The following is a 16,244-nucleotide window of genomic DNA, read 5'->3' on the forward strand; positions in this document are numbered from 1 at the left end:
CACGTAGCATTGTAAATAAAACAGAAATGCTGGACATGTTGGAACACGACCCACACTTAACGGTCACTACTCGTGGTTGCGCATCTTCGTTGAATGCAGGGAGCATATGATAAGCCATGCTTGTCGTCGGCGACGCTGCCTTCGCGGTTGGTGATGCCGGGTCTTATTGCACCGAATCCTGGCGCGTCGCCGCTGTAGCATAGCCACGGCACGCGGCTCGAACAGTTACGAGGCACAGACGGCTCGAACATAGATGAATTCAGGGGCGTGTGATAGCTTTTATCCCCTGAACCACGTGGGAAGGCAAGTGCTCTGCGCATGCGCAGAACTCTAGCATGACGCAGACGCAACAGGAACCCACCCCTATGCATCTTCCCGATTCGGACGTGTCTGTAACCATAAACGATAGCCAGGCTTACGGCGTGTCACTGCATCACCGGCGTGCTCTATCGCAAGATGAACATTACATCGCCTGGACTGACAGCGAATGGGCAGCAACTAGAGCCACGTTCACGTGGTACCGGTCCTATATAAAGCCGTCTGCAAACGCCCTCCACTGGCAGCGGCATGGCGAACTGCTGGCTTAGGCTTGCCTGCTCTATCTTCCGGGTAGGCTAGGAAGTTGATTATCATTGTTGAAAAAACGATGATGGTTTTTTAGTGCTGCTGCCGGACCCAGTGCTTGTGCTGCCTTCTATAGTTCACTTGCAAAAACAATTACTTCGTGGCGATGTGGAGACCAATCCCGGCCCTGATACAGAGAAATTGCTTTTGGAGCTTTTTGCAGGAGTCAGGGGTTATCCCCATTGTCCACTAAATTTGCTTCTGTTGAAGCACGCCCAACAAAACTAGAAGGCACTGTTTCTGCTGTTAGTAATTCAGTGTCGCGTGTTCAAGAGCTTTGGCACAGCGTTGCACAGTTCACTGGTCGGGTGCGGACACTTGATGATCACAACGACGACTTAAAAAACAGATCACGCAGAAACAACCTTGTAATTTACGGTCGCATTAAGCAACCGTCTGAGTCCAATGAGCAGCTGCTTGATTCTGTGTCTAAGTTGTTGTCAACGAAACTCGGCGTCACCTGCGGTAGCATAAAACGACGCCACAGATTTGGTGTCAGTAATATAAATTAATATCGACCGCTAATAATCAAGCTTTTGGACTTCAGGACTAAAATTGACATCCTTAAGAACACCCGTAAGCTCAAAGGGACTAAGGTTCTTTAAAAACGTGGAATTTATTAAACAAAGTTGCATTTTTCATTGCCTTGTCGAATTGCACTGACCTACTGTGAGACAGAAACTTGCCTTAATTAGTCAATTCTTGACGCTCAGTTTCTTCCGCCACGTCACGCCGTATTACGCAGAGATAGAACCACTGGTCGAGGTGAAGCCCTGTTCATTCGAAATGATCTTGTGTTCACTATACTACCCGATATTTCTTGCCTCAGGAATCATTCTGGTCCAAGATGAGGCTTCACGGTCTTCTCGTTGCGGTTGCTGCCATTTACCGTGCTCATCACAGTGGTAGAAGTGATGTCTTCAGTGCAATTAATTATTACATTCACGAAAACAGAATCAACCACTGCAAGTTGGTTATTTGTGGTGATTTTAGTGTACCTTGGATCGACTGGTTATCACTGTCTCCAACTGGACGTCATAAGACATTATGCGACTCGCTCGTTAGTACAACACACGTTTTTGACTGGACTCAAACCGTGAAAACGCCCACCCGCGAATCTATCCTGGACCTCATATTCATAGACGAGCAACTAGTAAAAAATGGTTATAGCTGTTTGATGTAGTAGTTCTGCGGAAACCCGCAAGGTGGACGGAAGTAATTGATAAAGGGGAAGTGAGACGTCCACCCGTTAGTAGCAATTGCGACAAAGCAAACCCACACGGGTTCCTTGAAAGAAAAGCCTCAGAGTTGAAGAAAAATTCGTCCTGGTCCGGGACTCGAACCCGGGACCACCGCCTTTCCGGGGCAGTCGCTCTACCATCTGAGCTAACCAGGCGGCTAGCAGATGGCAGGGCGAAGTCGAATTTATCGACAACACGAAGCAAAGCCAAGTGTTTGATGTAGTAGTTCTGCCCGGTCATGTACTACTCCGGTCATGTACTCCCCGGTCATGTACTACCCCGGTCATGTACTAAATGTGGCCATGTTGTCCCTGCAAATTTCTTAATCTCATCCGGCCAGCTAACTTTCTTCTGCCCCCTGCTACGCTTCCCTTCCCTTGGAATCCAGTCCGTAACCCTTAATGACCATCGGTTATCCTCCCTCCTCATTACATGTCCTACCCATGCCCATTTATTTTTCTTGATTGCAGCTAAGATGTCATTAACTCGCATTTGTTCCCTCACCCAATCTGCTCTTTTCTTGTCCCTTAACGTTACACCCATCATTCTTCTTTCCATAGCTCGTTGCGTCATCCTCAATTTAGGTACAACCCCTTTCGTAAGCCTGCAGGTTTCTGCCCTGTACGTCAGTACTAGTAAGACACAGCTGGTTATACACTTTTCTCTTGAGGGATAACGGCAACCTGCTGTTCATGATCTGAGAATGCCTGCCAAACGCACCCCAGCCCATTCTTATTCTTCTGATTATTTCAGTCTCGTGATCAGGATCCGCGGTCACTACCTGTCCTAAGTAGATGTATTCCCTTACCACTTCCAGTACCTCGCTACCTACCGTAAACTGCTGTTCTCTACCGAGACTGTTAAACATTACTTTAGTTTTCTGCAGATTAATTTTTAGACCCACCCTTCTGCTTTGCCTCTGCAGATCAGTGAGTATGCATTGCAATTGGTCCCCTGAGTTACTAAGCAAGGCAATATCATCAGCGAATCGCAAGTTACTCTATTAACTTTTATCCCCAATTCTTCCCCCCCCCCCAATCCAGGTCTCTGAATACCTTCTGTAAACACGCTGTGAATAGCGTCGGAGAGATCGTATCTCCCTGCCTGACGCCTTTCTTTATTGAGATTTTGTTGCTTTCTTTATGGAGGACTACGGTGGCTGTGGAGCCGCTATAGATATCTTTCAGTATTTTTACGTACGGCTCGTCTACACCCTCATTCCGCAATGCGTCCATGACTGTTGAGGTTTCGACAGAATCAAACGCTTTCTCGTAATCAATGAAAGCTATATATAAGGCTTGGTTATGTTCCGCACATTACTCTATCACTTGATTGATAGTGTGAATATGGTCTATTGTTGAGTAGCCTTTACGGAATCCTGCCTGGTCCTTTGGTTGACAGAATTCTAAGGTGTTCCTGATTCTATTTGCGATTACCTTAGTAAATACTTTGTAGGCCACGGACAGTAAGCTGATCGGTCTATAATTTTTCAAGTCTTTGGCGTCCCCTTTCTTATGTATTAGTATTATGTTAGCATTCTTCCAAGATTCCGGTACGCTCGAGGTCATGAGGCATTGCGTATACAGGGTGGCAAGTTTTTCTAGAACAATCTGCTCACCATCCTTCAACAAATCTGCGGTTACCTGATCCTCCCCAGCTGCCTTCCTGCTTTGCATAGCTCCCAAGGCTTTCTTTGCTTCTTCCGGCGTTACTTGTGGGATTTCAAATTTCTCTGGACTATTCTCTCTTCCATTATCGTCGTGGGTGCCACTGTTACTTTATAAATCTCTATAGAACTCCTCAGCCACTTGAACTATCTCATCCATATTAGTAATGATATTACAGGCTTTGTCTTTTAACGCATACATCTGATTCTTGCCTATTCCTAGTTTCTTCTTCACTGCTTTTAGGCTTTCTCCGTTCCTGCGAGTGCGTTCAATTCTATGCATATTATACTTCCTTATGTCAGCTGTCTTACGCTTGTTGATTAACTTGGAAAGTTCTGCCAGTTCTGTTCTAGCTGTACGGTTAGAGGTTTTCATACATTGGCTTTTCTTGGTCACATCTTTCGTCTCCTGCGATAGATTACTTGTATCCTGTCTAACGGAGTTACCACCGACTTCTATTGCACACTCCTTAATGATACCCATAAGATTGTCGTTCATTGCTTTACCACTAAAGTCCTCTTCCTGAGTTAAAGCCGAATGCCTGTTCTGTAGCTTGATCCGGAATTCCTCTATTTTCCCTCTTACCGCTAACTCATTGATCGGCTTCTTACGTACCAGTTTGTTCCATTCCCTCAAGTCTAGGCTAATTCGAGTTTTTACCATCATATGGTCACTGCAGCGCACCTTGCCGAGCACGTCCACATCTTGTATGATGCCAGGGTTAGCGCAGAGTATAAAGTCTATGTCATGTCAAGTCTCGCCATTCGGGCTCTTCTACGTCCGCGTATATAATGGTTACGCGTATATAATGGTTGCTAATACAGCTATCACCGCGCCTTTAAATTTTGTGGGCCTGAGTCATTTCTTTTCTCAACTGATATTGCTACTCGCGCGGGCGCGGACACACACTTTTTTGCGTGCATTTGCGCCGAGTTATGAGGTGCCAAATAAGACGCTATAGTATACGTGACAATTCCGGGTCGCAGTCGCCTTGCTTATAATGGATGATAATCGAAATGTAGATAGCCATATGCTAGTTTGTTCCCTTTTTTGCATTGTCGTGGTGCTCTTTCAGTTTTTCGTTGATGCAGTGACCAGTCTAACAGACGTAAGTTTGACCACACAAAAATGAAATAGCAGTGACAAGACGACTATGACATTGAACAGTATGGTCTACCTCTGTGCAGTCTGCTTTTGCCAAATATTGTATAAATAAAAAAATTCTGCAGAGGTTCCTGCACGGCGTTCATGTTGAGAGACATGAAGTTAAGCAAGGCGTCAATCATCCTGTATTATACCTTGCTCCGTCTTCGCCTGCTTGATTGCCATGTCATCTCACAGGCGGTTTTAATGCCTTAAGTTTCACAAGTGGCCAATTGTCTGTTCCAAATATAACCTTCTTGTGTATTTTCATACCGCGTTTTCGCTCTTTGTGTGGCGTATGCCTCGTCCAGATCTGTCCCTCTGCATAACAGCGCGTTTATTCAAGACAACTTTTATACCCTTTCTCGTAGAACATCAGTGCTTTCAAATTCGCGTCTAAAGCGAACATGACGTACCTCGACTATGATAAATCTCCTGTTGTTTTCTCCGTCGACATCCACTATGTTGACGCCAAAGCTCCAGTATTTTCCGAGGCTTTTGGTTCGGAATAGAATGACGTCCATTCGTTCCTTAGCTGTGATCGACTTATCCGCTGACGCCCCGGCTGTAGAAAAAAAACACGCAAGAAACAAAGGAGTGTACCACAAGCAAGGTTTCTCGGAATCAGAGGTTTAACGCATCTAGAATGACCGAAAGATGGATTTGAAGTTATTCGGTATTACGTGCCGAAACCACGATCTGATTATGAGACACGCCGTAGTGGGCGACTCCGGAAATTTGGACCAGCTGGGGTTCTTTAACGTGCACCAAAAGCTAAGGACACGGGGGCATAGAAAAATGGATTTTGGAGCCTCGATATGACGCTGTGTATTTGAGATGACAGGCTGTTTGCACCGAGAAACCGTATACGCCTCGAAACGTGCCTCGTTAGTAACTCTTTATTTGATAAGTGACTGAACTTGCTAAATTCATGAAATGGTAGAACTCCGTGCAGCCAAAACAAAGCATTCTGTGGCGATCTATAGTGGAAAATCTGAGAGACGCGTTAGGTTTATACGTCACACGTGTTCGTGGTCCCGGATCCATGATTTAAACTGGCAGTCACGCGGAGCGCTCACTAACGTCAGTGTATACATATATATATATATATATATATATATATATATATATACTGACGTTAGTCTGCTCCGATATATATATATATATATATATATATATATATATATATATATATATATATATATATATATATATATATATATATATATATATCACGTTGTAGTGAAGGTGCTGAAGAACCTAGTACACCACAGGAAATTAGATGTTTATTGGGCGAACCTGGACCCAGCAACGCAATCAACACCCAGCACAATGATATGGGAGAGCACACTCGTCGATCAAGCGCTTCGGCTCTCATACTGAACTCGTCGAAGATTCCAGCGTAATCGCTAATGTCTTGTACCTTCCAGAAAGTAGTACACAATTCGTGTCACGCACACAATCAAATTAGGCAAGTTTCGGTTAGGACAGACAACAGATAGAACCAGCGAAATTGATTCGCCCGTAAAGCGAAGCGTCGAAATTGACAGCAAATTAGTGGACAGCTATACGAAGTAACGATAATAGCTTTATCGGCCGTATAAACATGTAAACATAGGCATACTAACTAAACTAACAAGCATGATGTCACGCGTGCACGACCAAACATGAACACATCTCACTCGATGACCGCTGATACTCGCTGCCAAAGCGCTTGAGGGAGGAAGCGCGGCAGCAGCAGCGAGCGAATTGAACTTCATGCCGCCTTTCGTTTCAGTTCGAACCAAGCGGCGAGAACACAACCTACACGGAGGTATCAGCCCGTGTGGGCCCAATACGTGCTACATAAGAGTGTTTTTCTGAGCGTGAAAGAAGGCTGCGATAGACGCAAACTGCCTCGAGCGGCCAGTCGCGCGGCAATTTTGCGTGCATTTGCAGGCTTATTTCACGCTCAGAAAAACACTTTTATCTAGTACGTATGGAAGAACAGAAAGCTTTATCGGGAGTTTTTCATGTCGCTCTACAATTTTCCCATGGCCACGTTTAATCAAATTGTATTTGAGAAGTTGATCAATTAATCAAAACTAATTATCTAATTAGGCGGTATAGAAATAACGTGAGCATCTCGAAGCGACGGCAAACAACATTGCTTGGTTCTGTCCAGCTACGTGGCATTCGCATATTTTTAAACTCTGTGAAAATTAGCTGGGACACTCTGTATAGGCGTTCCATAACGACGGGCGCGCGCTTTAGCATGCTAAACTGCTGTGCATATTGTCACGTGGTAGTGACGTTGAATAAGGCAGCAAAACTGTGATTAACGAAACTAGCGTTTTATTGGGCGAACTTGTGCCTTCAAAAGCAGGCTACACTCAAAGAACGATAGCGGCGAATACACTCGGCGAACGTCGAAAATCTGATCAGCGGGTCAAGCGCGTCGGCTTTTATGCATCAGTCGTTGAAGGTTCCGGAGTAATCGCTGGGACCGGCGTGCCTTCCACAAAGTTCTACATTATTCGCGTCGCGCACACATGCAGTCAGATTACACAAGGTTCAGTCACAGACAGCGGATGGAACCATCGATAACATTCCAGAAACTTCCGATACACGCAGGCGCGTCCTGCGCTGTGCGATAACATGTTAGGTGGTAAAACGTGTCGCCCGATAAAGACAAGTACACGTGTCAATATTCACTTTGCGCTAAAGCACTGCGCTCAAATTGTCTCGCGGTGAAATATACAAATAGAGTAGAAAGAACGAGTTGCCGTGCAGTGACGCATCTTGTGTATCGCGGTGAAATAGAAGTGCGGTTGGACAATTGTGTTGCTTAATTATTTTAAATTAATTCCGCGTGTGTTAAACGGCACGACTAGCCGTGGCAAGCTGAACAATCCGACCTGCACCCACGCTCCAACAAGGCCCCATGACGCCTGCGTACACAGAGTGTGTCAATGAGGCCAAATAGCTGCTAAAGTTAACACAAAGTATCCCGGTGAAGCTAATAAAAAATCACAATGCCCTTCCACTCTGTGAAAAAGCATGACCAGCGAAGCTGCGTATGTGGGCCGTGTAATGGCGAACTGCACCTCTGCCGCGGGGCGGCCCGGCATTGCACTACCTTCGGGATCGGACCACGTATGGGGAGTACTTAACGCCTGCTTCACCTACGCCACGCGTAGCCTGGCTTTGCAATATCTTCGGTCTCGACCCACGTGTCCTCATCATCATCCTGGTTACGCCCACTGCAGGGCAAAGGCCTGTCCTATACTTCTCCAAGAACCCCGGTCATGTACTAATTGTGGCCATGTCGTCCCTGCAAACTTCTTAATCTCATCCGCCCACCTAACTTTCTGGCGCCTCCTGCTACGTTTCCCTTCCCTTGCAATGTAGTCCGTAACCATTAATGACCATCGGTTATCTTCCCTCCTCATTACATGTCCCGCCCATGCCCCCCATTTCTTTTTCTTGATTTCAACTAAGATGTCATTAACTCGCGTTTGTTCCCTTACCCAATCTGCACTTTTCTTATCCCTTAACGTTACACCCATCATTCTTCTTTCCATAGCTCGTTGCGTCGTCCTCAATTTAAGGAGAACCCTATTGGTAAGCCTCCAGGTTTCTGCCCCGTAGGTGAATACTGGCAAGACACAGCTGTTATACACTTTTCTTTTGAGAGATAATGGCAACCTGCTGGTCATGATCTGAGAATGCCTGACAAACGCACACCAGCCCATTCTTATTCTTCTGATTATTTTAGTCTCATGATCCGGATCCCCGGTCACTACCTGCCCTAAGTAGATGCATTCCCTTACCACTTCCAGTGCCTCGCTACCAATCGTAAGCTGCTGTTCTCTACCGAGACTGTTAAACATTTAGTTTTCTGCAGATTGATTTTTAGACCCACCCTTCTCCTTTGCCTCTCCAGGTCAGTGAGCATGCATTGTAATTGGTCCCCTGAGTTACTAAGCAAGGCAATATCATCAGCGAATCGCAAGTTACTAAGGTATTCGCCATTACCTCTTATCCCAAATTCTTCCCAATCCAGGTCTCTGAATTCCTCCTGCTGAACCCGCTGTGAATAGCATTGGAGAGATCGTATCTCCCTGCCTGACTCCTTTCTTTATTGATATTTTGTTGCTTTCTTTATGGAGGACTACGGTGATTGTGGAGCCGCTATATATACCTTTCACTATTTTTACATACGGCTCGTCTACACTCTGATTCCGTAATGCCTCCATGACTGTGTAGGTTTCGACTGAATCAAACGCTTTCTCGTAATCAATGAAAGCTATATATAGCTGTTGGTTATATTCCGCACATTTATCTATCACCTGATTGATAGTGTGAATATAGTCTATTGTTGAGTAGCCTTTACGGAATCCTGCCTGGTCCTTTGGTGGACAGAATTCTAAGGTGTTCCTGATTCTATTTGCGATTACCTTAGTAAATACTTTGTAGGCCGCGGACAGTAAGCTGATCGGGCTATAATTTTTCAAGTCTTTGGCGTCCCCTTTCTTATGTATTAGTATTATGTTAGCGTTCTTCCAAGATTCCGGTAAGCTCGAGGTCATGAGGCATTGCGTATACAGGGTAGCCAGTATTTCTAGAACAATCTGCCCACCATCCTTCAACAAATCTGCTGTTAACTGATCCTCCCCAGCTTCCTTCCCGCTTTGCATAGCTCCCAAGGCTTTTACTTCTTCCGGCGTTACTTGTGGGATTTCAAATTCCCATAGACTATTCTCTCTTCCATAATAGTCGTAGGTGCCACTGGTACTGTATAAATCTCTATAGAACTCTTCAGCCACATGAACTATCTCCTCCATATTAGTAATAATTTTGCCGGCTTTGTCTCTTAAAGCATACATCTGATTCTTGCCAATTCCTAGTTTCTTCTTCACTGCTTTTAGGCTTCCTCCGTTCCTGAGAGCATGTTCAATTCTATCCATATTATACTTCCTTATGTCAGCTGTCTTACGCTTGATTAACTTCAAAAGTTCTACCAGTTTTATTCTAGCTGTAGGGGGTTAGAGCCGTTCATACATTGGCGTTTCTTGATCAGATCTGTCGTCTCCTGCGACAGCTTACTGGCATCCTGTCTAACGGAGTTACCACCGACTTCTATTGCACACTCCTTAATGATGCCCATAAGATTGTCGTTCATATCTTCAACACTAAGATCCCCTTCCTTAGTTAAGACCGATCACCTATTCTGTAGCTTGATCTGGAATTCCTCTATTTTCCCTCTTACCGCTAACTAATTGATCGGCTTCTTACGTACCAGTTTGGTCCATTCCCTCAAGTCTAGGCTAATTCGAGTTCTTACCATCCTATGGTCACTGCAGCGCACCTTGCCGAGCACGTCCACATTTTGTATGATGCCAGGGTCAGCGCAGAGACTTGTCTCCAGCCTGCTTCTTGTCTACCTTGGCATTGAAGTCGCCCGTCAGTATAGCGTATATTGTTTTGACTTTACCCATCGGCGGTTCCACGTCTTCATAGAAGCTTTCGACTTCCTGGTCATCATGACTGGATGTAGGGGCGTATACCTGTACGACCGTTAATTTGTATCTCTCATTAAGTTTCACAACAAGACCTGCCACCCTCTCGTTAATGCTACAGAGTTCCTGTATGTTACCAGCTATATTCTTATTAATCAGGAATCCGACTCCTAGTTCTCGTCTCTGCGCTAAACCCCGGTAGAAAAGGACGTGCCCGCTTTTTAGCACTGTATACGCTTCATTTGGCCTCCTAACTTCACTGAGTGCTACTATATCCCATTTGCTGCCCTCTAATTCCTCCAATAGTACTGCTAGACTCGCCTCAGTAGATAACGTTCTAGCGTTAAACGTTGCCAGGTTCAGGTTCCAACGGCGGCCTGTCCGGATCTAGGGATTCTTAGCACCCTCTTGCTGCGTCACAGGTCTGACCGCCGCCGTGGTCAGTTGCTTCGCAGCTGCTGGGGACTGAGGGCTGGGGTTTGATTGTTGTATTCATATAGAAGGTTGTGGCCAAGTACTCTACGAGGGTGGCCAATCCTGCTCTGGTGAGGGAGTACGTTACCGGTTCTGGTCACCGGGATCAGGCCGCACACCAGGCCTGTTTATGAAATTTTATCAACACGCGGATATTTTTTTAATCCGGTGGAAAATTGCGCGGCACCGGGATCCGAACCACGGACCTCTTGCACGCGGGGCGGACGCTCTACCTCTACGCCACCGCTGCACCCGGCCCACGAATGGGGAGTGCTTAACGCCTGCTTCACCTACGCTGCGGGTCGGCCCGACATTGCACTATCATCGCGATCGGCCCACGTATGGGGTGTGCTTCACGCTTTCTTCACCTACGCTGCGGGTAGGCCCGGTAATGCACTATCTTCGGGATCGGCCCACGTATAGGGAGTTTTGTGTCTACACGCGCATACGATCCTGGGGACACTAGCCCTTAAAGAGCCCCTCACCAGGCCCCATAGCAAATTTTGGTTATACGCTGGAAGTTACGTGTTATTTAGGGAACGCACTGCCGCAAAAAATTTTCAAGTCAGCTCATTCATAGCCGAGATAGAAATATTGCAGTGCCGCAAACCCATGATTTCAGCAGGCGGGCTCCACGGCACAGCGAGACTCGCTCTCCACTCGCCCCGTCTAGCCTTCGCAAGTGGTATTCCTTCCCTGCGTTCTCCCATGCCGGACTTCGAGGATCGCGTGACACATACGTCACGGGCCCCGACTTCACTTTATTTTTCTCCTGGCCTTTTTTCTCTCGGCGATGCTCATTTACGCTGGTGGCGTTGCGCGCGAGATGTTATCGTTTCGCGCAGCGCACGATTTTGCGTGCTGTGGACAAAGTCCCATGACCAGCGGTATAATTCAGTGCTACACTAATACTGAGGCAGAACAAGCGGATCGCAGAGCATGATCACGCGCCGGAACGCGGTGGAAAATGGTATAGTTTCGGTATCTGCGCACGTGACCGCCCGACCGTGGGAACAAGCAGACGAAGCGGAAGTACATCTCTCTTGCTTCGGTGCAAAGTAAAAAAAAACACGTGGACATTCCATCTGTGTGTGTTATCATTTCTCCAAACTTCAATTCGTCAATTCAAGCAACAGACCACACAAACAACAGATGGTGCTTTGAATAATTTTCGAAGTCACGTCTCATCACTAGCGACGTCACACTGCAGACTCGAGTACGTAGGCACAGGGACGCGAGTACGTCAGGAGCGTGGCGGCTGCGAAGGGAAGGAAAACGGAGTTCGGTTTGAAATTGGCCTTTTTCACGATTGAAGGGCGCCCCTAGCGGCGGTCGCCGAAATCACATCTGGTGGGTCGGTTGGTTCGGTGCTCCGTCGGTCAGCAGCTGTTACTGAGACTGTGATGCGGCTCCGAACGCTGAATGTATTATTTTAGTGTGCGTTTTTCCTTGCGTGTTGTGAGCATTTTCACCCTGTGAAGTTGACAATGTTTTCGCGCAGACCTTATGCAATTTTTCGACACGGGCAAGCAGTGGACTAACGACCTAACTTCTGTGCCGCCGGTTAGCGACAGTGTGATTGACTTGCACTTCGGGGCATTGAATCGGCAACTGCACAAAGGATGGGCATTCAAGGAAGAAAAGTACATTCGCCACATTGAATGCTGCGTTCATCAGCACTCGTCCGGGTATGAGCTACAAATGCTGAGAAGCATCTGCTTTTGCTCGATGAAGCCCGGTCGCTGGAGCCAATCCTTATGATGATAGTTTTGTGCTAACACACGGACACGATCCTGGGGAAAGTAGCCCTTCATCGCTGTGAAATCCGCCTCCATTCCACTCCGTGGAAGCGGATGTACAGTGAAGCTGTAGACGAAATGTAGTGTTCGCACCCTTTCCGTTCGTGCTTCGATGCCGCTATCCATACGCTTGCGCATAACCCGCGTTCACGAAGTGAAATGTTACTGTTAACTTTGTGAACCGTGTTTGCCATAATGTCGATTACAGTCGCAGCACATGCTGTGCAACCGATGCAACGACCAGAGTGCCCACGCATCAAGGACAGATACATCGTTTGTTCGTCACGCACCCAGGCTTACGGAACTGCAGCATATACACTCATTCTACTATGGGCCCTCCTCCTGGCGCAAGTGCGTTATTGAAGTAATTAAATTTCTCAGAGTAAAATGCGTCACAAAATTTGTAAAATGCGATTTACACAACCTGCAGACATGATAGCATCGGAATCTAATTCGAATATAGGAGAAAACACAATTCTGTTACCTTGAAACTCAAGCACAAAGCGGTTTGATTGTGTGTGAGCAAAACCTCGCACGCAGACACGAAAAATCCCAACCAACTAGAGGCTAACAGCTTCGCTGTAAAGTGGAAAGGGGCCACTGTCACGGCTGGCATGTGTTCCTGTATTATACGCGGGCACACGCGCCATCTCCTGTCACATTACACGCGCCGAAACGTGTATCGAAAGGTCCTCAGAACTACTTCGGACGTGGCAGTGGCGATTTGAACCACCGTTTCGCCCGCCTTGCATGGCCCGTATATATGGTGATACATGATTGTGACGGATCCTAGCTAGATATAGTACACGTTCGTCATAGTCATACACGTGCACTGACAGCCATTGAGGGCTGTTCCCGACATTCGCTGCGGCGATCTAATTTCCGTGTTCTGGGGCGGTGACACGCTAGACGTCAGTGACTGTACTGTGGCTATTACACCGCGTGCCATCAGGATTTACTCAAAATAATTGGGTAGAATCCCTCTTCACCAGAAACCAGGAGCGTGGCTCCGAATCCGGAGCACTTTATTCCCAGAGAAAATTCAGCAGATTGTCTGATGGAGAGGCGACACCAGCATTGGAAGCTACAGCTGCTATCACATTTTCTTGCGATAGCGATTGTACGGACACTCCAGGCACATTTCTGCCGTGATGTGCAGTATAAAGTGCAAGGACGATAACATCGTCGCCGCGCGCCGTATCCCTGCACGCGCGAGGGAAAGCGTGCGAGAGTGCAGCGACGATGGTGGCGCGATCTCGTGCGCGCTACGGAGGAAAGTGTGGAGAAAGCGCGCCGTCTACCGTCGAGCGCAAGTACCGGAGTGAAGGGGGGGAGGGAGGGGTGCGTGTGTAGTACTGCAGCGGCTGCTGCTTGTGGCGTGACTGCGCGCACCCTATCTTGAAAGCGATCTGTGATGGGGACAAAGCGCGCCGGGGGCTGACAGCTTCGTGTGCACTGCTTTCTCGCCGCTTAGTTAGCGTTGAAGCGAGAGACAACACCAAGGTCAATTCGCGTGCTGCTGTCGCCGCTCTTTATCACTCCAACGTTCTGACAGCGAGTGCGCATGTTCGTCGAGTGAGATGTGGTCATGTTTACGTGCGTGACACCATGCTTGTTAATTTAGTTAGTAAGCGAATGCTTATAAGTTTATGTGGCCGATACTACTAGCTACCGTCCCTTTGTATAGCTGTGTATTAATTTGCTATCGCAATAGATGCTTCGCCTTTTATCTAGCCTGAGGGCGCAGCGTATGTTCTTACGCACATACAGTAGCTGCCGATTGAATTACAAAAAATCCCAGTTTCACCCGAACGGCGAAGCATCGATTGTGATAGCAAATTAGTGGACAACTGTGCAAAGTAAGGTTAGCGGTTTATTGATCGTACAATGTTGTCAGCATAGACACATCAAGTAAATTAACAAGCAGGGTATCACGCGCGCACAAGCAAACATAAGCACATTTGACTCGATGAACGCGGAAACGCGCCGTCAAATCGTTGGCGTGACGAAGCGCGGCAGCTGCAGCGAGCGAAGTGACATTCGTGCTGTCTATCGCTTCAACGCAAAGTGTGCGCCGAGAACACACAGTGCGCAGAAAGCTGCGAGCCGCCGACGCAGCTAGACTCCACCCCCAAAAGTGGATCGCTCTCTAGATACTGCGGACTGTGTGAACGCGCACAGCCGCCACATGGGCAGTTGCAGCCGGAGTAGAACGCCGCCCGCTCTCTCTCTCTCCCCCCCCCCCCCCGGTGCCTCGCAACGTTGGGTGCCTCGCATACGGTGGAAGATACACTCGCACACAGCGGAGGGCGCGCGGCGACAGTGTTATCGCCTTTCGAATTTATACGGAACCTCACGGCGCCGGCGGTAATGCGCTTGGAGTGTCAATATAATTGCTATCGAGAAAGGATATTAGATTTATCGGCCGTTAAACTTGTACAAACTCGCTTACTAACTAAATTAACGATGATACAATGCGTAAGCATGACTCAACGAGGACGTAGAGACATACACACGGAGACAGCGCTGTCTTTGTGTCTGCAGTCCTTGTTCAGTCGCGCCTACATATTTTATCATGGATGGCCCATAAACGTATTTTGACTAAATTAGCCAGCACGGTGTAACGCGTGCACAGGTAAACATGAACACACATCTCTCGATGACAGCGGAAACTGTCTGTGAAAACGCTGGAGTTAGGAATCGCGGCAGCAACCGCAAGTCAATTCACCCTCTTGCATATGTCGCTTCAAGGTGTATGAAACGTCGAAAGCACAGCGCATATGAAGCTACCGGCACTACGCACACTGCAAATATCGCAGGTCGCTTTGGTTATGAGACCCGCTAGGCGCGCACTTTAGCCACGTTGCGAACCGCTGCCAAGACACACGAGCGCCGGCAACGCGTCCCCACGGCGTCCGCCAAAGGCGTCTACTACGGCGTCTGCAATCCGCGTGGCCAACGCCGTAGCAGACGCCGCGGTTGTTTCACTTCCACACCGTGCTCTGTCGGCTCTGTAAGGAGCGGCGGGTGAGTACGACATCGAGGCACCGTAGCAGCCGCCGGAGAAGAACGCCCCTCCTCCGTCGCCTCACGCCCCTGCCTCGCGCGCCACAGGAGAGGGCACAAATCCAGGCCGCGTTCCTCGCGCACACCAGATTGACTGGACCTTCTTTCTTTCTTTCGTCTTTATGTCCCCCTCTGCCTTGACGCGCTGAGTCGTGCCCACAAAGGGCTGCAGAAAATAGCGCGTCTTCCTCTTCACAATCGCATTATCCCCCTTTCTCTCTCTAACCGCGTTGGCCGGCTCACCCTCACACGCGTTCACTCATACGGAACCTCACGGCGACGGCGACGGCAGAAATCTGCCTGCTGTGTCCATATAGTTGCTATCGCAATAATAAAAAAATGGCCGACGATTACGCTTCTTGGTAATGCGATCTGGCCGTGGGAATGGGAGAGGAGATCTGTTACTTCGAGCTGGTCTTCTCCGCTGGTTCTCAGTATAAGGCAGGCACCAGTTCGGGGCGGCAGTCTTCCAGGAAACGTACATGAGCACTTCGCGTCGTGTCAGCCTCCCCCAGAGTGGCAACTCTTTCTTCCTTTTGTGGCGCTTCTTCTCTGACTAGGGGAGCTCGTTACGGGAAAATAAGCAGCGCCCAGCATCGCGTGGGAACTGTCCTCCGCCTGTCTTCCCAGCGTGGCTCTCGCATGCTACTGTTGCGCGTGACAAACAGCATGTTGTCTACTGCAGTCATAACAGCTTCCTCCCATGCCAACACAGTCACGGAGGATAGC

The 16,244-nt window shown here is 48.0% G+C and overlaps 1 protein-coding gene across 1 annotated transcript in view; it reads right to left on the reverse strand.

The window, feature by feature from the left end:
- LOC142558586 (uncharacterized) overlaps nucleotides 1-16,244 on the reverse strand; it is a 316,322-nt gene that overhangs the window by 135,807 nt on the left and 164,271 nt on the right. Inside the window, exon 6 of the mRNA XM_075670717.1 lies at nucleotides 5,092-5,240. Coding sequence (XP_075526832.1) covers nucleotides 5,092-5,240 — 149 coding nt within the window. The remainder of the gene's footprint in view (nucleotides 1-5,091; nucleotides 5,241-16,244) is intronic.

This window comes from Dermacentor variabilis, chromosome 9, assembly GCF_050947875.1.
Source record: "Dermacentor variabilis isolate Ectoservices chromosome 9, ASM5094787v1, whole genome shotgun sequence".
In the NCBI taxonomy this organism is placed as follows: Eukaryota; Metazoa; Arthropoda; class Arachnida; order Ixodida; family Ixodidae; genus Dermacentor; species Dermacentor variabilis.